Source organism: Lepidochelys olivacea, assembly GCF_965140295.1.
Source record: "Lepidochelys olivacea isolate rLepOli2 genome assembly, chromosome: 13".
In the NCBI taxonomy this organism is placed as follows: Eukaryota; Metazoa; Chordata; order Testudines; family Cheloniidae; genus Lepidochelys; species Lepidochelys olivacea.
This window is the reverse complement of record NC_140423.1, coordinates 30,279,472-30,300,796: the sequence shown is the minus strand read 5'-3', so window position 1 is coordinate 30,300,796 and position 21,325 is coordinate 30,279,472. Positions and strand designations below refer to the sequence as shown.

At 56.2% G+C, this 21,325-nt stretch overlaps 1 protein-coding gene across 2 annotated transcripts in view; it reads left to right on the top strand.

Moving 5' to 3' along the window:
* CHD6 (chromodomain helicase DNA binding protein 6) overlaps positions 1 to 21,325 on the top strand; it is a 185,338-nt gene that overhangs the window by 141,747 nt on the left and 22,266 nt on the right. For both annotated transcript variants that reach the window (XM_084646086.1, XM_084646085.1), the window contains 11 exons: positions 829 to 988; positions 2,871 to 2,960; positions 4,448 to 4,551; positions 5,460 to 5,589; positions 6,391 to 6,451; positions 9,524 to 9,578; positions 10,746 to 10,965; positions 12,726 to 12,934; positions 17,440 to 18,978; positions 19,673 to 19,821; positions 20,375 to 20,581. In XM_084646086.1, the coding sequence (XP_084502212.1) occupies positions 829 to 988; positions 2,871 to 2,960; positions 4,448 to 4,551; positions 5,460 to 5,589; positions 6,391 to 6,451; positions 9,524 to 9,578; positions 10,746 to 10,965; positions 12,726 to 12,934; positions 17,440 to 18,978; positions 19,673 to 19,821; positions 20,375 to 20,581 (2,924 nt within the window). The remainder of the gene's footprint in view (positions 1 to 828; positions 989 to 2,870; positions 2,961 to 4,447; positions 4,552 to 5,459; positions 5,590 to 6,390; positions 6,452 to 9,523; positions 9,579 to 10,745; positions 10,966 to 12,725; positions 12,935 to 17,439; positions 18,979 to 19,672; positions 19,822 to 20,374; positions 20,582 to 21,325) is intronic.

The following is a 21,325-nucleotide window of genomic DNA, read 5'->3' as shown; positions in this document are numbered from 1 at the left end:
GCCATCTCATGAGGGGTGTCTGGCCCGGATGCCTGGGCTGGGTTCTGCTCTCACCTCGTCAGGAAAAGGCTGGAGTAGCTTTGGTGGGGCTACAGTGGAGCTGAGTGTAGAGCCTGAGCAGGGTCCGCTTTGTGTGTGAGGGAAGCGCTGAGCGTTGGCTGTGCGCATAGTGCGGGGAGGTGTGGGTGTGCAGTGGCACTGCCGAGGGTGTGGGCCAGGGTGTATCAAGGAGAGCTGTGGCTGGTCTGGGCCTGCTGGTGGGCAGTGGGGAGGTGGGTTGTGTCAGGCAGAGTGCAGGTGTTGGAGCACCTGCTCCCTGTCCCAGCACACAGACCTGACCTCTTTCCACAGCCCTGTGTCTGACGATCTTGACATTCAGGCTGCCGAGAGCCTGGGCCAGCTTGCTTCAGTTCTGTGGGCAGGGTTGCCAGCCGCGGCATCCAGCAGCCTATTCTGCCAGGCCACCTCCTGCGCACAGAACTGCCCCGTGCGTTTAGACTGCTGGGAAGGTGTGGATGTGGCATGGCCTGACCTGGTCTAACTAGGGCACCATGTACGCATGGCTCAGCTATGGGATTGTGCCGGAACAGACACACTGGGTATGCTGGAGACCCTGCCTACCTTTTCTCTGGCTCTCCAACTCCCACCTGAGCTGTAGTGTGAGGGTTTAAGAGCATTACAAGAGCTGGCTTTCAGTCCTTCCAGCTGCACTGCTCCTGCCAGCCAGTGTCTATGTCCTGTCTGATCCAGAGCATTTCTCAGGTGCCTGTCAGGGTGGTGTGTGGCCTGCAGCAGGGCCGCTCATGCGCTCCCTCCTCACTGTTGCAGGGCTGTCGGCCCCAGTGCCCAGGGGCAGGAAGGGGAAGAAGACGAAGAACCAGATGCTGCTGCCTGAGATAAAGAACGCGGACTGGCTGGCCAGCTGCAACCCCGATATAGTCCTGCATGATGACAGCTACAAGAAGCACCTGAAACAGCACTGCAACAAGTGAGTGTGAGCCCCTGCCCCGGGGAACTGCAGCGCACCTGCCATGCTGTGTGTCCCGCCCTGGGCCCAGAGCGAGGCCACGTGCCCCCAGCTGGCATCGTGCCAGTGGGCTGCAGCACAGAGTCTGAAGAGGAAGGACTCACCCGGGCAGTCAGTATGGAGAGGCCAGTGGGGACGTTGGGTCAGTGCCCACTGGTTCGTCAGACCTTGGGTAGTTTTTGCCATGCTGTAAAGTGCTGTTTACATGCCAGCAGCTGCAGCTCTACGGAGTTCTCGTCTCCCTGCCACTAGGTGCAGCGCACCTGCCCGCAGCTCAGCTGGCATTCAGGAAGCTTCCTTATTGTCACAGCTGTCTTCGGTCAGGGGCTTGGGGAGCAGGGCTGGTCAGATACCTGAGCACACCCTGGTAGCACCAGCATCAAAATGCCGACTTGTGCATTAGTGGTAGCCGGAGGCGGATGGCTCTTGGCACCCGGGGGGCAGAGCCTGGAGGGGGACGGATGTTGGGACCTGGGGGCAGAGAATGGAGCGGGACAGGCTCCTGGGATCCAGGAGCAGAGCCTGCAGGGGTCCAGCTCTTGGAACCCAGGGGGCGGAGCCTGGAGGGGGACAGCTCTTGGGACCCAGGGAGCAAAGCCTGGAGGGGGACGGCTCTTGGGACCCAGGGGTCAGACCCTGCGGCGGGGGTTGGCTCTTGGGACATGGGGGGAGGGGGCAGAGCCTGGAGGGGATCAGCTCTTGGGACCCAGAGGTGTGAAGCCTGGAGGAGGATGGCTCTTGGGGGCCGGGGAGGTGGAGCCTGCAGGGGGCCGGCTCTTGGGGGCCGGGGGTTGGACCCTGGAGGGGGACGATTCTTGGGACCCAGGAGTGCGGAGCCTGTAGTGGGATGGCTCTTGGGACCAGAGGGGCGGAGTCTGGAGGGGGATGGCTCTTGGGACCTGAGGGGCGGAGCCTGGAAGGGGACAGCCCTTGGGATCCAGGGGGTGGAGCCTGGAGGGGGACGGGTCTTGGGACCTGGGGAGTGGGGGGGCAGAGCCTGGAGGGAGACGGCTCTTGGGGCCCTGTAGGGTGGTGGGCAGCTCTTGGGTCCTGGAGAGTGCGGCCCAGCAGGTACAGCTCTTTGCAGAGGAGAACAGAGAGACATTATTTTAACAAATCAGTAACCCAGAGCTGTTTCCTCACCCACTCAGAGGATGCTGCATCCCAGCTCCCAGCAAGAGCTCTCCTAGCCATGAGCACTGTAAGTAGCGCAGCCCCCTCCCTCACTGGGTTAGGAGTGAGGTGTGTTGCTGCCATTGCTGGGGAGGCGGGTACCCAGCCTGGCACCTTCCCTCTCCTAGTGAGCTCTCAGCCTGGCACCTCCCCTCTCCTGGTGAGCTCCTTCATGAGTGTTTTAAGCCTGCTTGATTACAGGGTTAGTGAGGTGAGATCTCTGAGGCCCAGGTGGTGGGGATCAGGCCCACAGCCCACTGAGCTGATTAAGGAGCCTGTTCACTGCCAGCCTGAACCTTTTTCCCCTGTGGAGGGGGCCTGCCCTCTAGTCTCCACGTTCCAGCTGCTTCAGGCCTCCCCTCTTGAGCCCCAGTGGCTAGGTGTCCTGCCGTGTCACAGTGCGAGGGGCAGCTAAGGACGGGCGAAGCTGCTGCCATGCCTGCGCTCAGCCTTGGGTGGTGTTGTCATGAGAAGGGGAGTGGCTTCCCACCATTTCGTCCTCGTGTATAACCACACGGACTGCAGGCCTGGGCAGCGATCCCCCATTGCCCCATGCTGCCATACAGACCAGCTGGCCCATAAACGCTGTGTTGCTGTGCGTAGGGGCTGTGCCATGCTGGATCCCAGCCCCGTGCTCGGTCTGTATTGACCTGCCGCTTTCCCTTGGCAGGGTGCTGCTGCGGGTGCGAATGCTCTACTACCTGAAAGCTGAAGTGCTGGGAGAGGTGGCTGACAAAGCCTTCGAAGGGACCCCGGCCAGGTATGATGCTCCCAGCAGCCCAGATCACTTTGCATGCCCAGCTGTGGAGGTATAGCGACCGATATCTTTGGCTGCAGCGCCCCTGCTACATGGGGAGCCCCCTGCCTACTCTGGGCTGGCATGGGGGAGCTTCGTGCCAGCATGAGAGGGGTCAGTCACCTCACAGTATCTGAAGCCAAATCCTGCCGTTCTCACTCAGGCAAAACTCCTGTCGCCGTTGGTGGAAGCTCTGCCTGAGTAGAGACTGCAGGATTGGGCCCTAGAGGCTGGCCGCAGCAGAAGGCAGACACGGGCGGAGTTTTTTCTCCTGTGGCTTAGAGAGCTCCCTCTGCAGCAGAGCTGAGCAGGGACAGCGGGCTCCTTTGGCCAGGGGACAGGACCACTGCTCCTGTGAAATAGCATCACTGGGAATCACGCTGAGCTACATGCATACACACGTACACATGGGTGTGCAATGCCGAGGCACATGCAGACTTCCCCCCCATCCCCCTACACTCATGCACTCCCCAGCCAGCCCCAGCGTGCTGGGAATCAGGATTCCCTACAGTGCAGCCCAACAAATTCACCTCTAATATGAAGCTGTAGCCCCTAGTCAGTCCTGACCTAGCCTTGACATCCAAGCCAGGTGGCTCAGACCGGAGTGGAGCATTGTCTGCTGGGACCTGCATTCCCTCCCTCTGCTCTGCAGGGAGCATGGGGGACTGAAATGGCTGCAGCCCTCTGTCTCCTGAAGTCCCCAAAGGGATGCTGGGTTGGGCAAAGCCTGGTAATTGCCCTGGTGTCTCATAACGAGCAGTGGCGGAGGGAGCCTGCTGCCGAAGGTAGAGGAGAGCAAGGTTTGCTGAGCTCACTGAGCCTGATCCTTTATTGAAAGCCTCTGCTTTCCTGTCTCAGCAGAGGCTGCTGCTTTCCCAGGGTGCTCCTGTGCCCAGCACAGATGCAGTCAGTCAGTGTCCCAGCAGCTCACTGAAGGGAAGCCAGGGAGGGTGCTGCCTGCCTCTCTGAAGGCTCGATGCACTTCAGCAGATAGCTGCTTTGCCTTGCTCTTGCTCTGTTGGTGGCTGGTAGCTTTAGTGAAAACTTTCCCCAGCCTTAAGGCAAACGCCACTCTAGTGAGTCCTGGGAGCTCATGGGCCAGCCAGGCTGAGTAGGATGGGTGGAGGTCAGGCCTGGCCACCATCCCTGTCTCACAGGAGGTGACACTGGTGTGTGCAGGGGAGGCTGACAGCAGGACTCAGCTAGCCTAGTACCAGGCTCGATTGTTACCATAGCTGGTCCACTTGGCATTCGGGGAGCTCGCACACACCGGAATGCAGGACCTGACCCCACTGTTTCTGGAGAGGCAATCATCAGAGCACTATTAAGGCAGAAGGCCTGTCCCTAGTTGCCCCAGCATCGTGGGACCCCTGAGCCCACTCAGCTGCCTGTAGAAGCGGGAGTTCTCGGGGAGTCCAGATCAGGGTGCATTCATGGCCTGTCCCTCTCAGGGAGCTGGACGTGCTGTTGCCGGATATCGACTATGTGGAGATCCCAGTGGACTGGTGGAATGCAGAGGCTGATAAATCGCTGCTTATTGGAGTTTTCAAACACGGTATTGTCCCTGTCAAGTGCTGAGCCCTGCCCCGGTTTGCTGGGGTACTCCCACTGCCTGAGCCAGGAGCCAGGAGTGGCTGCTGAGTTCAGAGCACCATGCCGATGTTCCCTCCCCAGGGCGGAGGTAGTGGAATGTCGCACCCGGGGACCCACTGCATCCTGGGTGCTCCAGCGAGGAGCCCCAAGAAGCCGCTTGTTTTTGCTGCCATGACCTGGCAGTGCTGAGCGCTCGTGTCCTGCACATCCCCTCCAGGCCAGCTTACCTGGGGACCCAGCTGAGCCAAAGCACCTGGGGCTGTAGCTCCATCAGCTCTCCCAAGTTGCGGGGAGTTGGGCCTTGCCCCATGTCACTCGGTGGAGATACTCCAACACCTGTGTTGGCCCTGACGCAGTGGGCAGCATGGGGCTAGCAGACGCTGGGATGCTGCAGAGCTTGGCCACGTCAAACCAAGCGCCTGACTCAGGGACTGAGGGGGAGCGTCCACATTCCTGGCCAAATTCTATCTCCGCTCAATACATTCTGCCTTTTGAAACTCCTCTTGCAATTTCTACTGGAGACAGGAGTCTGCACTGTCTGCCCTAAACTGTTACCCTGGTGCTGCGTTACATCCCAGAAGTGGCTACATCTCTGGGGCGGACAGGTTGACTCCTGTGTCTCTGTCTCCCACACAGAAGGGCTGTGGATTAATCAGCAGCCATTTGTGAAAGGCTTTGGATGCTTTGGGTGAAACTTGCTATTGAGGGACCAGGTTATCTGTGGGCCAGATGGCAAGGTCCTCACTCTGGAGTCAGGCGCACTCAGGCAGGCCCCATTGGCACAGCCAGAGTTTAGCCAAAACCAGTCACAGGTGGCCTGGCCCCTGGCTAGGACATTATCCCGTTTAATGTCAGCTGTGGTGTTGCTAGGTTATGAGAGGTACAACGCCATGCGAGCAGACCCGGCACTATGCTTCCTGGAGAAGGTGGGCATGCCAGACGAGAAGCTGCTGTCTGCGGAGCAGGGCGTCAATGATGGGGCACAGGATGCTGCAGAAAGGTGGGCGGGGGCAGGAGGAGGGAGGGAGGGCTCTGGCTGGCTCCTGGGGGCAGAAGAAGCAGGACAAGCGTCATGCTGTTCTGTGGGGGTGGGCATCAGAACAGAGTGAGAGCGGAGAGGAGGAGGGTAAGCTGGCAGCCCAGCAGGGTGCCTGTGACCCAGGGTGACAGGGGAATGCCAGTGTCTGCTGGGCATGACTGTGTATGATAGTGGGAGAGGGCAGGCAGGGTGCCAGGGTTGTGGGAACTGCTTCCCTGGGTTAATTCCCTCAATGGGCCAGGGAGGTGTATGCGCCACTCACACTCACCTAGGCGCAGGTTCTCCACCCAGCCAGGGGCACTGACACATGCAAACCCCTTAGAAGCTGTGCTGTGCTTTGGGGAGCAGCTCATTGGCTGGGGGGGTGAGGGGCTGATCAGAGAGTTCACAGCCCACCCGATTGCAGGAAATGGGGAAAGAAGGGCTGGCTGGCTGGCGTGCTGCAGCAGGTGGGTGAGGGGCGGTGTGTGTCACCAGAGAATCCCAGAGCTGACCTGGAGCCGGGACTGGTACTGGGTTCTTTGCCAGCTTTGCAAACATAAAGGTTGAGAATGTCCTGAATGTGAGTTACCTCCTGCAGGCGGAGATCAGGGAGCAGGTCCAGGCTTGGGCCTATGATGAAAGGGCAGCCAGCAAGGGTGCCCAGGCAGTGTGAAAATGCAGGAGCCGGCTCTCACCCTGCAGGCACTGGATCATTGCTGGGGTGGGCAAAGGCGAAGCGGAGCTGCCAGGGCTAATGCTCTGTCGGGTTGTTTTGTCTAGAGGAAACGTTGAGAAAGAAGAGAACAGTGGAGACAGAATCGAGGGGCTGCCACAGCAGGAGGTGAGTGGGGCTCCCCACAGCCGGAAACAGCTCCCCAGCCCCAGCCAGGCCTGCCCCCTGCTGGCTCAGGAGACACTTGTGTTCTGCCGTGGCTAGGGAAAGAATAGTGGGCTAGACCCCTCCTTTTCCCCTGGCTGAGCCAGTTTGCTGTTAGTCGGGCTCAGTAGGGACAGCTGTCAGGAGGGTGCCTCGTGCCCAGGCTGTCTGTGACTGCTCCCAGGAGCACATGGCTGCTGGGATGGAGAGTGTGAGTGGGTGACATTGCTGCATGGGATGGTCACTATCCTTCCAAAGTCATATCCCCCCGTCCCCTCAGGAGCTTTGGTATTGGTCTCTAGTCAGCTGATTCCTGGATGTGCCCAGGCTGGCCAGTCAGCAGAGATCTCACCATCTCGCCGCCAAGCAGAGCCCTGCCCTGTTTGGCAGAGGACTGTTACCATAAATGCCAGGACTGGCTCTTCCCGTGGGGCTAGGCTAGGACCAGCCCCAAGCAGGAGCCTGATGATCAGTAGGATCTCAGAGTGGTTGGGCACCTCCTCCACCACTCTCAGCCTGCAGTACCTCCAGGAGGGCCAACATGCTGGGTGCCAGGGCAGCCTGCCCACGCCCCCTTTCCTCAGGCTGGCACCTAGTTCAGCCCAGGGCAGCCTAACCCCCCCAGCCCAGCCTTCCTCCCCCAGCCTGTCGTCTAGCCCAGCTCAGGGCTGCCCGGCCCTGTGGCCTAAGGAACCCCAGCCCGGCATCTAGCTCAGTCCCCTGCCCCACACCTGGTGCTTATCCTGGCCCAGGGCAGTCCAGTTCCCACAGCCCAAGGCAGCCCTGCCCCCCACCTAGCATCCGGGGGGGATAGCAGAGGCACTGAGGGGAGGGTGCAGAGTGGGAGATGAGGCAGGGCTCAGCAGGGAAGGATTTAGAAGGAGCAAGTCTGGAGCTGCAGGATAGAGAGTGCAGTGATGGGGCCAGGCCCAGCCAGCAGTGAAGAGGGGCCAGCACCATTAGCCCCACCCTGCGCTGTCTGGGTTCATCCTGACGGGGAGGGCAGCACAAACCCTCTGCTCAGCTGCTGATCCCAACAGCTGGGATCCCCACTCACCATCCTTAGGCTGGCAGAGGGAAGGGCCCCAGCAGAGCCCCACCCCTGCCATGTGCTGCCCCTGCAAATCACTCAGCCCTGAGCAGCAGCTGCTTCTCATCTGAGAGCCTGGGGGGGCTGAGGAAAGGCATTTGCTTCACTCCCTTTCCAGCAGCCTCTGTGCCTGCGGGGAACTGACAAGTTCTCTGTCCAGGCGCCTTCCCGGGGCAGCAGGCTGAGCTGCGCAGGGAGAACAGGCGGCTTCTGAAGCCCAGCAGATGCAGCAGCAATGCACTCGCCACTTGTTTGACTTGGCTCCACAGAGGCTGCGGCTTATGGCACGTTGAGACGCTTCCTCTTAAAAGGACCTGGGGCAGCAGCCCTCCACTCTCCCCACTATCTGCATTAGCCGTGCTGTGCTCTCCCTCTGTAGCTTTAGATCCATGCTCCTGGGTCTGCCTTTCTCCAGGTAACTCCACCGCCTGCGCCCCAACTCCCTGGGAAATGGGACGCATGCCTAGTGGGATTGTCCAGAATTCCCGCATAGGACCCTTCCCACAGCCCTTTTCCCTGTCCCGTGCAGGCTGGTCATAAAAGGCCCGAGTGATGTCACTGCCCCCTACCCTGGTTGATAATCTCCCTGCCTGGTACAACTTACACCCAGCCAGCTTTCCCTGAGATCTCCTCTACGCTTCCGAGCTACCCCCTTGTACCACTTGGGCTGCACCACTCCCAGCTGTGGCCCACTGCTGTTGCCTTCAGCATCACTGAGCCAGGCAGGAGTGAGCCGTCCGTCTCTCCAGGAAACAGCCCTTGCAGGCTCTGAGCATGTTCATTGCTCACATCTGAGCCCCCAGTTTGCACCTGTTGCCCTGGCGTTGAGGTGCCCAGAATGGAGCGTGGGATTACCAGGGCCCCTAGAGATGGCTCTCCCCTTGCCCGTGGGGTGGTGCTTGCTCTTTCTCTAGAAGGCCCTTGCCTGGCTAGGGCGGGTGCAGCTCCAGCAGGGGTAGCCTGCAGACAGTCAGTGTGACAGAGTTTGAGCCATCCTGCTGGTCAGGGCCTGGCCAGACAACCCTGGATAACACGCCTCGCTGTCCCACTATTGCTTCCTCCTCTGCTGCCTCCAGGAGAGCTCAGCCATGGGCTAGTGTCCCTTCTGGCTTGTTTTCCCTACTCCTGCCTCCACCCCAGCGAGTCCCAAACCACCTTCCCTGCACCATGAATCCATCCATCTGCAGGATCTGCCTTCTTCCAGAGGGCTCTGAGACAGCACCTAAGTCACCCTGGCTCTATGCCTCTTCCCAGGCCTGTAGGGACATGTGATCCTGTCAGACCCTTCGTAGGTGCCAAGAGTTCTGTGGGCTGTCCCCCACCTTAGTGCAGGGTTGCTGGGCCCCAGAGCAAGGTGCAGGCCCAGCAGAGTGTCCTGGGCCTGGCTCTGCCCTCTCTGTGCTGGCAGGGGCTAGGGCCACACCTTCTCTTTCCAGTGGCTCCCTGGGAGCACTGGGCCCTTCAGCAACAGCTGAGCTCTGCACTCTTCTGGGCTGCTCTCCACCTAGGGCAGAGCACATGTTGCGGGGTCAGTGATTCTCCCCAACCAGTGAGTCCTCTGTAATGCCCCAGAGCGACACAAGAGCGTTAACGTTTGTGCGGCCCTCCCAGGCTGGGGCCAGCATGGGGGAGAGTCTGGGCTGTGACGTGAGAGCGGCTCCCTCCAGTCAGAGGGTGAGGAGCTCCCATTGCTTGACAGGGGCTGCCTGCAAACCCTGCAGCCAGTGAGACACTGCCCGTGCTGAGAGATAGGTGGGAGATGAGCACGGACAGTGCCAGGCCCACCGCACTCAGAGATCGGCCAGCAGGTGGGATGCAGGCATTGGAAGCGGATGGGCGTGTGTGGCTGCTTAGATCTTTTCGACACCTGCTCCTGACCGGCCAGGTGGGCAAATGCTCTCCTCTCAGGGTGGATTTTGATGGCCTGAGTCTTACTTTTTCTGCAGGACTCTGGGAATTTGTGTGGAGAAGCTGCTGAGAAGCAGGATGACAATGTGGCAGGTGAGGCTGTGCCTTCTGGATGGCTTGCTCTGTGTGTGTGGCACCTCGTGCGGGGGGCCTTGCCCATAGCTGAGGTTGCTAGGCGCTGCAGTAACAGAAGGCAGCGCTTTGCAAGGCATCTGTGTGCTAACGTGAAACTGTCCAACAATGACAGCGTGTTCTTAAACAGCTGGCAGGTCCCTCTCTGGGGCGCAGGGGACAGCTGTGGAGCCCTGGGTAACAACAGTGGGCAGTTGAGCTGTGCCTTCTGGAAGCACTGATCAAACCCAGCCCCAGGAAAGGAATTGTCCCCTGTTATAGAAGGCAGCAAGCAGGGCCCACAGTGGGGGAGCGGAAACTGGAGCATGAGCATCTTGTCTCCCATTTCCAGATCACCTACCCAACCGTGCTGCCTGGACTCAAACTGGAATTAGCTCCCATATGAAATGAGTCTGATCCCAGTAAAATCTGACCAAAATTGAGACCAAAATGTGCCCCTTGTCCCTTCCCCCAAATGCAAACCTCCCGTTGTGCCCAAGGGGCTGCCCCATAGCTCAGCTCAGGCATAGCTGATCTGAGGCAGATGTGTGCATGGCACAGGTATTTGCCGCCTGGGAGAGGCAGCCAGCAGACACTGGGGGTCACAGTGCTGGGAGATGGAGCCTTTCCCCTCCGGGACCAGTCAAACCCAGCCTGGCAGTGCCTGCAAGGCAGGAATGGGGCCCAGCTGTTCAATGGCCTGTGTGAAATGAGTAAGGTGGGGCTCAGTCAAATACCTGGTGGACGGGTCCTGCAGCCAGTGCAAGCAGCCCCCTTGCAGAATAGAGACAGGCCATATAAGCCATTAGCCACGCCGCCCTCTCGCATGAGAGCTGGGCACGCTCCAGGGTGACGTGGAGCTGTCTCTTGTTCCAACCCCTTTCCCCAAAACTAGGCTCAGTCTGAAAGGAGCACAAGCCAAGCTGAGCTGTGATGCAGGGGTCCAGAAGGAAGGGCTCATGGATGGTCATCCAGCCAGCCCCTGGCTTCCTCTCCTGCTGCCCTGGGGAATGGAGGCAGCAGTGGCCTGGCCCTGATCCTCTGGCCCCTCTGTGTGAGGGGTAGGGAGCTGTTTAATGAGGATTCCCCCCCCCCCCCCCGCCTCTGGCTGTGTGTGTTAAATATTAATGTCCTTGCTGATGTTTGAAGCCCAGGATGGCTCCGACTCAGAAAGATCCTGCTGGCCTGTCTCGTCCGCCCTCACAGCCAGACTGCGGCGGCTTGTCACCGTTTACCAGCGTTGCAACCGCAAGGAGCTGCCCCCCCGAGCCGAGATGCTTGTGCCCAGTAACCATGGCTACTGGCTGCAAGAGGAGATGTTCAGGAGAGCTGCTGAGTTGGACCCGGTGAACAAGGAAATGCAGAAAAGGTAACAGAAAGGACTGGCCAACAGAGCAGCTGAGCAGGACCTTTCTGGGAGTCACTGGCCCCTGCATTTACCCAGTGAAACCCCCAAGAACAGCCTCTGTCTTCCAAGGCGGCCGAGACAAGCTGGCTCAACATCTTCTCTCAGGCACACGCACTGCCCCTGTGGCCAGAAAGTGCCTGCACTCCCCACAACCAGGAATCAGGTGCCTGGAGTAACACCCGCCAAGCAGGTCCCCGTGGCGGAAAACGCCTGCACTCTCCCACCTGGAAATCAAGTGCCTGGGGTAACACCTGCAGGGCAGGTCCCAGACCCCCAGGCAGGCACCAGCATGGGCCAAGACTGGATCTCATTCCATGTAGGCTGGACCAAGACTCAGCCTCCTTCAGGAGCCGTTCCAGCTAACAGCTGTTTGAAAGGAGGAATGAGGGGGATTTCTGGTGGCCTGGGTCACACTGCTGTGCCAGACTGGGCCATCTAGTCTGGCGTCCTGCCTCCTACAGGGGCTACTGCCCTGTGCTGCCAGGACACACTCTAGCCCCAGCTTGGGCCATGTCATGTGTGAGGAGGGGCTGGGGATCCTTCCTGCCCCTCCACCTGGACCCAGAAGCATAAGGTTGGATTATCATCCTTACAGCCTGAGCCTGTGTTCCTAGTGTGCCCAATGCCCAGAAGTTACCCACTGCTTTTGAAATCCAGCCACATTGTCTGCTCTCTGTGGCACTGGCTGGCACAGCAGGAGGCACAGGGTCACTGGGTAGAGGAGCATTTCCTTGCACTGGCTCTAAGTATGCTGTTGTTTAATTTCATCAGGCAAGCCTCTTGTTCCCCTATGACAGGAAAGCAGAGACTGGGGCACAGTGACAAACCATCATGCAGTAAAATTAAATGCCCCAATCAAATGCCTTTGCTCTCGTGCTGCTCAGACAGAAACCTGGGTGAAATTGCAAACCCTTGAACGGGGCTGGAGTGCAGCGGGATAGCACTCATCCAAACTCCAGCCCTTCGTCTGACAGAGGGCTGCTGTCATTCTCAGCAAGGCAGTGCTGCCCTTGCAAACATGTGCCCATCCTTGAGACTTCCTTGTGGACAGGCTGATCAGGATTTCTCCCTGCAGGGCCTTCTACCCTTCCTTCTGTATCTCCTGCCAGGGAGACTGAGCCTAAGTGGAGTTTAATAAGACACACTTGGTCTAGCTCCAAGAATGAGTCAGGAGAAGAGCTCTGCACCTGCAGGTGCTACAGCCTGATACCCAGTTGTACAGTTTGTCTAAGAAGTTGCTGATTGGGAAGTTCTTTGGAAAGCTTTGCAGATCAGGAGAGCTCTACTGAACTCTTCATCCAGCTGTCTATACCTGACAACTACAGACTGTATGGCTGTCCGGGACTGGGGCTGGCTGCTCTACATCACTGGGGTGAGCATGTCCCAGACTAAGCCACTACCTCTGGTGGTGCTGCAGCCTGAGTCAATCCAGTTCCTGTTGGCCAAGTGTACACAGCACAAAAGCCGCTATTGCCACAATGGTACCAAGTGGGCCCCTTATTCATGTTTGAGCCAAGGGGGCAACAACTGGCTGGCTCCGAGGAAGTCCCTGAGGCCATTGTAGGGAAGTGTGTGTGGAGCCTGTTCTTGGGGGTGGGAGAGCACTCTGTTCCCCAGGGCTCTCCAGCTAGTGCCTCTCACTGGCACCAGACACAGTGGGAAAGCACAGGACTATAAAGAAATGTTTCTCATGAATGTGCGTGTTTCTCCCTGCCCTGCAGATGGACGAGAAGGGAGCAGGCAGATTTCTACCGCACTGTCTCCTCCTTCGGGGTCATCTATGACCAGGAGAAGAAGGCCTTTGACTGGACCCAGTTCCGAGCCATTTCCCGCTTGGAGAAGAAGACAGACGAGAGCCTGGAGAAATACTTCTACAGCTTTGTGGCCATGTGCAGGAATGTCTGCCGTCTCCCCCTCTGGAAAGAGGACGGTGAGTGGAGAGGACGCTGCCAGCATGTGGGGCAGTGGTGGGGAGGCCCTCTTGGACCAGGAATGCCCTGGGAAGGGCTGGAGCTTGCACCTTGTCAGGGAGAAAGGAAAGTGGGGGCGACTGGAATTCTAGTGACCTGCCCATCTCTTTGCTGATTGGCTGCCTGTTATGTGACCCTTCACACCTGATCAAGCAGGAGGCTCTTTCCAGTGCCATAGGCTCCGGCTGGAGACCTTCCCTTCTTGATAGCCTGGACGGAGCTTGCACAGTGCTTACCTCACCATGGCCACCATGACCCTGGCATTTCGCCAGCCCTCCCTGGACACTCCGGAAAAAGAAGTAAGGATAAAATGAGTCCTGACCTGAGATGGGAACCTCCAGCAACAGTGGAGGGAACCAAACAGCCCCAAGCAGATGTCCTCAAAACTGAACATGCCCATTGTCTGATACAGGTACCCTGCCCTGCTCATAGTGTAGCTGTGTAGCCCACCTTCCCTTCCTGTCACTCGTGCTGATACAGGCCAAGTGAAATCCAGAGCACTGCCATATCTCAGTCACTGCAGGATTTCCTGTTAGGGATGAGTTATCACAGGATGAGCCATCCTGGAAGTCTACAGCAGGCTTAGGGAGGTCATGGCCAGCTAACACACACGGCCTCAGCCCTCTGGATGTTCCCTGTGTTGCCAGACTACCCACCACATGGCACTGAAAGATCAGAGATAGAAAAACCACCCACAGGGGATTATTGAACATATAATGATTTGCTTTCAAGAATAGCAGCAGCAGTCTCATCCCCGAGCAGTTCCTGGAGTGCCCACCTCCAGCACAATTCCTCGCAGTCATTGATCCTCAGGAAATGCCCTGTGTAAACTGATGTGTCAGCAGGAGTGTTGTAAGCAAGACACAAGAAGTAATTCTTCCTCTCTACTCCATGCTGGTAAGGCCTCACCTAGAGCACTGAGGGTATGTCTTCACTTCCTGATCCAGCGGGGATCGATTTATCGCGTCTAGTCTAGACATGATAAATCGACCCCCAAGCACTCTCCCGTCAACTCCTGTACTCCAGCGCCACGAGAGGCACAGGCAGAGTCGACGGGGGAGCGGCAGCAGTTGACTTACCGCGGTGAAGACACCACGGTGAGTAGGTCTAAGTACGTCGACTTCAGCTATGTTATTCATGTAGCTAAAGTTGTGTAACTTAGATCGGTCCCCCCGCCCCCAGTGTAGACCAGGGCTGAATCCAGTTCTGGGCACCACACTTTGGGAAAGATGTGGACAAATTGGAGAAGGTCCAGAGAAGAGCAATAAAAATGATTAAAGGTCTAAAAAACATGACCTCTGAGGAAAGATTGAAAACGTTGGGTTTGTTTTGTCTGGAGAAGAGAAGACTGAGTGGGGAGATGAGAACAGTCTCTAAGTATGTAAAAGGTTGTTATAAAGAGGAGGGTGATAAATTGTTCTCCTTATACACTGAGGACAGGACAAGAGGCAGTGGGCTTAAATTTCAGCAAGGGAGATTTAGGTTAGAAAAACTTCCTAACTGTCAGGGTAGTTAAGCACTGGAACAAATTGCCCAGGGAGGTTGTGGAATCTCTGTCACTGGAGGTTTTTAAGAACAGGCTAGACAAACCCCTGTAGGTGATGGTAAGGGACTGGACTCTTGAGGTCCTTCCAGTCCTACATTTCTATGATTCTGTGCGTGGTGGGATCCCTGTTCAGAAGGAACGGCTAGATCGTTGGACTCAACAGGTAGTGATCAATGACTCCATGTCTAGTTGGCAGCCGGTATCAAGCAGAGTGCCCCAAGGGTCGGTCCAGGGGCCGGTTTTGTTCAATAACTTCATTAATGATTTGGAGGATGGCGTGGACTGCACCCTCGGCAAGTTTGCAGATGACACTAAACTGGGAGGACTGGTAGATATGCTGGAGGGTAGGGATAGGATACAGAGGGACCTAGACAAATTAGAGGATTGGGCCAAAAGAAATCTGATGAGGTTCAACAAAGACAAGTGCAGAGTCCTGATCAACATGCGGAAATAGTTTTATTTTGTGTAGTGACCCATCCAGTGCCAGTCTTTATTCAAGCCTAAATTAATTGTATCCAGTTTGCAAATTAATTCCAATTCAGCAATCTCTCCTTGGAGTCTATTTTTGAAGTTTTTTTGTTGAAGAATTGCCACTTTTAGATCTAAAGAAAAGGAGTACTTGTGGCACCTTAGAGACTAACCAATTTATTTGAGCATGAGCTTTCGTGAGCTACAGCTCACTTCATCGGATGCATACCGTGGAAACTGCAGAAGACATTATATACACACAGAGATCATGAAACAATACCTCCTCCCGCCCCACTGTCCTGCTGGTAATAGCTTATCTAAAGTGATCATCAAGTTGGGCCAGAGGAGGTATTGTTTCATGATCTCTGTGTGTATATAATGTCTTCTGCAGTTTCCACGGTATGCATCCGATGAAGTGAGCTGTAGCTCACGAAAGCTCATGCTCAAATAAATTGGTTAGTCTCTAAGGTGCCACAAGTACTCCTTTTCTTTTTGCGAATACAGACTAACACGGCTGTTACTCTGAAACCTGTCGCTTTTAGGTCTGTAATCGAGTGACCAAAGAGATTGAAGTGTTCTCCGACTGGTTTTTGAATGTTATAATTCTTGACATCTGATTTGTGTCCATTGATTTTTTTACGTAGAGACTGTCCAGTTTGGCCAATGTACATGGCAGAGGGGCATTGCTGGCACATGATGGCATATATCACATTGGTAGATGTGCAGGTGAACGAGCCTCTGATAGTGTGGCTGACGTGATTAGGCCCTATGATGGTGTCCCCTGAATAGATATGTGGACACAGTTGGCAACGGGCTTTGTTGCAAGGATAGGTTCCTGGGTTAGTGGTTCTGTTGTGTGGTGTGCGGTTGCTGGTGAGTATTTGCTTCAGGTTGGGGGGCTGTCTGTAAGCAAGGACAGATCACTCTCACAGATCTTGGGAGACTGGCGAGTCCTTGCTTACAGACAGCCCCCCAACCTGAAGCAAATACTCACTAGCAACCACACAACAGAACCACTAACCTATCCTTGCAACAAAGCCCGTTGCCAACTGTGTCCACATATCTATTCAGGGGACACCACCATAGGGCCTAATCACATCAGCCACACTATCAGAGGCTCGTTCACCTGCGCATCTACCAATGTGATATATGCCATCATGGGCCAGCAATGCCCCTCTGCCATGTACATTTGCCAAACTGGACAGTCTCTACGTAAAAAAATCAATGGACACAAATCAGACGTCAAGAATTATAACATTCAAAAACCAGTTGGAGAACACTTCAATCTCTTTGGTCACTCGATTACAGACCTAAAAGTGGCAATTCTTCAACAAAAAAAACTTCAAAAACAGACTCCAAGGAGAGACTGCTGAGTTGGAATTAATTTGCAAACTGGATACAATTAATTTAGGCTTGAATAAAGACTGGCAGTGGATGGATCATTACACAAAGTAAAACTATTTCCCCATGTTTATTCCCCTCCCCCCCGCTGTTCCTCAGGCGTTCTTGTTAACTGCTGGAAATGGCCCACCTTGATTATCACTACAAAAGGTTCCTCTCTCCCCTTCCCCCCCACCCCCCATAGCTCACCTTACCTGATCACTCTTGTTACAGTGTGTATGGTAACACCCATTGTTTCATGTTCTCTGTGTATATAAATCTCCCCACTGTATTTTCCACTGAATGCATCTGATGAAGTGAGCTGTAGCTCACGAAAGCTTATGCTCAAATAAATTTGTTAGTCTCTAAGGTGCCACAGGTCCTCCTTTTCTTTTTTCATAGAATCATAGAATATCAGGGTTGGAAGGGACCTCAGGAGGTCATCTAGTCCAACCCCCTGCTCAAAGCAGGACCAATCCTCTATTTTTGTCCCAGATCCCTAAATGGCCCCCTCAAGGATTGAACTCACAACCTGGGTTTAGCAGGCTAATGCTCAAACCACTGAGCTATCCCTCCCCCACCCAGAGTTGATGGGAGGGCTCTGAAATATCCGCAGGTGAATTACTACCCTTGGAGCAGTTGATGAAGGTGAGAAACTCTTCTTCATTCTGGCTGGTTAGAGAGGAAATTTAGAAACCAAACCCTGGCCAGTTTAGTTACATGTGATTCCAGGGTCAATACCCACGAATCAGGAACTTTATGTTGTCCCCTGCTCCTCTCCAAATGACTCTTGAACTATGGAGACACAAACTAGACAAACAGCCCCACCAATCCCTAACTTGCTGCTTCTCCATGGTGCAATTTGCAGCAGAGATCACACTGACTGGTAAACACTAGATGGCGGTGATAAATTTCCCAAGCTGCTGTTGCTGTCACCCCTGACAGTTCTTCTCACACCTGTGAACCTCAGCCAAACGGTAACCCCCAGTGTACAGCATAGTAGCAAGGTTTGTCTGTATATCCTTCTGTGCTCTGTCTAATGAGGTCTCTGCCTCTTTCTTCCCGCTGCAGGTCCACCTGATCCCAGCATCTACGTTGAGCCGATCACAGAGGAGCGTGCTGCAAGAACGCTGTACCGGATTGAACTTCTAAGGAAGGTCCGGGAGCAAGTGCTCAAGTACCCGCAGCTCCATGAGCGGCTCACGCTGTGCAGGCCCAGCCTGTACCTTCCTGTCTGGTGGGAGTGTGGCAAGCATGACCGGGACCTGCTGCTTGGAACAGCCAAGCATGGGCTGAACCGCACTGACTACTACATCATGAACGATCCTGAGCTGTCATTTTTGGACGCATATAGAAACTATGCTCAGCACAAAAGAGCAGGTGCCCAAGGCCCAGAGAACCTGTGCTGCCTCCATCAGATGAACTCCAAACTCTACGGCTCCCCTTCATACTGCCAGATGGAAAGGACCTGTGAGTCCCTGGAGAACGAAGCTGAGAGCCAAATCAAGCTCGAAAACCTGGAGGATGCGCTCTCCCGAGCGGAGGGCAGCCCCCAGGACATGAGCTGCGACACGTTCCTGTCGACAGTGCGGGACATCATTTCCATGAACTGTGATGAGAGCTCCTTGCCGGACTCTCTGATGTGCATGATGTATGAGGAGAAGGCGTGCCCCAGTGAGCACAGCTCTCTCGCCCATGACAGCCCCAGCTGCACACATGTCAGCAACAGTGCTGCCAAATTTGCTGAGGGCAAACTAGATGGGGATGAGGACCCTTCCAGCTGTGAGGCTGAGGCCATCAGAGAGACCTCCTTCCTGGAGAGCTTGCAGATGGGCTGTGACCAAATGGATAGTCCCAATGAAGGTGGGGAGCCTTGGCCCTCAGCCCCAGCCAGCCAGCCCTCCAGGAGTGTCTCCACCGAGATCAGTGATGCTTTGCAGCGGGCCAATCCAGGGCCTGGGTCACCTGTGCTCGCCAGTACGGAGGGGGTGATCAGCCTAGGCCTGTATGGGCCCAGTCTCCATAACTTGGAGATAAAGATCCCACCGGAGCAGAGGTTCATGGGCCTGTTACACAAGAAAGGCTTGGAGGATAAATCGGTGCCAAGTCAGAGCCACAGCGAGGAGGAGGAGGAGGAGAATTCTGAGATGGCAGCAGATGCTGTAGAAGGATTGAGGGGCACCCCAGAGGCCAGGACTGAAGGGAATCCCAAAGCTAACACACTAGCGGGGGAGGAATCTGGTTCCAGCCTTCCTGCTCCCAAGAACACTTGCCCAGGAGTGAATGGTGAGGCAGAGCTTTCAGGACAGGTGGCATTGCAGCGTAACAGCGGGGCAGGGGATGGGGAGGCCAACCACAAGAGCGCTGCAGAGCATTTGCCAGACTGGCCGAACAGCCTCCCCCCAGCACCTAGCCCAGCTGCAGCTGCTCAGCCGGAGCTCCCAAAGGCTGGGTCCGTCAGCATGGGAGGGGAGCACTGGGAAGCTGGCTCTGCTGCGCAGATGGGGAGCAGCACGGCCTGGCACCTGGAAGAGCACAAGCCAAAGCAGGAAGACGATGAATGTGAGAACAAAGATGAGGAAGAGAAAGTGGGCACTGGCCAGAGCCGAGGTACGGCACTGTCTGGCTGGCAGGCATGCCCATGCACCCTGGGCAGCAAGCCTGTGTGTGTGCCAGCCTGCAGCATCAAGTGGCAGCTGCACCTGCCTTGTGGTTGGGGGCATGTGGCTTTCTGAGAAATAATATTCTCACTGGGGTAAGAGGAGCAAACACAGACTGCACTTGGGCTTCCAGGAGGCCTTCGGTGTGTGTGTGTGTTTGTGTGTCATTCTGCGCCCTTACTGCCCCCATGACAAGAGGGCTCATCCTGCCCTCTCTGCTCCTGCTAGCACTGGGCACTGCCCTGTGATGGGGGGCTCACTCTGCCCTCCCTACCCCTTCCCAGGACTTGGCACTGCCCTGTGCAAGGGGGGCTCGCACTGTCCACTTAGGACTGGGTGGCTCAGACTGGGCAGGGCTGTGTCCGTTCCTGCCATCATGGCTGGCCTTGGCCTTCAGCTGGTTCATTGTTCAGTGGCTTTGGGCCAAGCCCTGCTCCCTTGAGGTCAGTAACAGAACTCCCGGGGCCAGGGCTCCCCCAGCCACTGCTGACCAGCCGCTCAGCCCACTCACAGTCAACGGGTTCACTTTTTGAAAAGAAAAATAGTCCCAAATGATGGCTGGTGAGTGGGGTGCTGACGGCACCAACCACACAGTGGGGGGCTCCAGGGTTAAGATGGCACCTTCTGTTTGTCACTTTGCCTAGATTGTCCAGAGAAGTATTTGGAAGAGGAGAGCAAGAGCTCTCCCTGTGCCCAGGCTGGAGAGATGGACGAGCTGCAGGATTCCCGTGCACCCACCATTGCCCAGCTGCTGCAGGAGAAGACCCTCTACTCCTTCTCAGAGTGGCCTAAGGTGGCTTCAGAATCAGTTCTGCACCTGTCTGAATCATTCATAAATTGGGGCCACCCCGGCCCAGCTTCTCTGCCTTGCCACCCTTCACTAGGCTTATTCCTGGGCAAAAACCCAGCCACCCACCTCTATGGCCCTGGTCCATGTTAGTGAGTAGGCAAGGGACTGAATGCACAGAAATCCCACTGCTGCAAGCAGGACTTGGGGGTACCACAGGGAGGCCGAGCAAGGGGCCCAGTGGGATGGAAGTGAAGCACAGACTTAGCGCAGGCCCTGTGCCTGGGCTGAATTTCCCATTCCATACTCGGTGTCCCATGGCACACATGTGCATGGGTGTGCACCCAGACACAAGTTCACATGTGTATCCGGGGCCTTTAGAAATCTTCAGAAAGCATTGGTCCCTGCAACATTTGTGAAAAGAGAGGGGGTTCCATATTCACTCCCACAGGCTCTCTGCATTTCCCTCGGGGCTCAAGGGCCTGTCCGTCCACATTGCCCTTTGCATGCCATGGCCTTGGGTTTGCCATGCTACTGAGCTGTCTGCTTCTGCTTGCAGGACCGAGTGATCATTAACCGCATAGATAATATCTGTCACGCCATCTTAAAGGGCAAGTGGCCCTCTTCTAGCCAGCAGTTTGAAACACAAACCCTGATGCCCACATCAGGGTTAGCCAGCAACGCAGGCACTAGGAACAGCTTTGCCGAGCCAGAAGCCCCGGACCCCAGCTTCAACAACGGAGTGTTAGTTGCACAAGTACAAAAGGTGAGGGTGTCAGGGCACGTGGCCAGACCACCTACCCCTTAGGAATTCCACCTCCCTGGTGTTCAGGGCTTCCCAGCCTGGGGAACTCCGCAGCTTGCCCTCCTCTAGCTCTCATTGTTCTGCAATTTGCAGTGTATTGTATAGTCCCAGGGGCAGCTTGGAGACCCTTCCCCCCCCCACACCTGGCATTCACCCAGGTACCAGGCAGGCGGATAGTTAGGTCACTGTGGGGTGACGAGTCACAGCAACCCCTGGGGCAACATGTATAATCTCATCCCAGGGGTGCCCCTTTATTTACTGACATTATGAGAACAGCAGCTGGAGGTCCCAGCGAAACAACTCGATGCATTTCTGTGAGCAGCTCTGCTCACCTTCCTTTGGAGGGAGCGGTGCTTCAAAATCCCTCCTCCCGCACTCAGCTTAGCCGAGAACACGGTGCTCTGCCTGCACCCCAGCAGGGGTGTAACAGAGGCACTGCCCTGGGGCCGGCACTCTGAGTAGAGTGCTCTGTCTTCCCAGCACAGAGACCCTACTTATGCACTGTCCTGCTGAGTGAGAGGCGGCTGGGCTCTGGTTCTGAGGCCAACAGCTGCTGGCAGGAGCCACTCCTACAGCTCACTGAGCTGCAGCACACCTGCTGCAGTATGGGGCTCTGCAGGAAGTCCCACTTCATCCATCCCTTTAGCAAGGAAGTGGTGACTATCTTCTGGGCTGGGGGTAAAGGGTCATAGAGGGCTCCAGCAG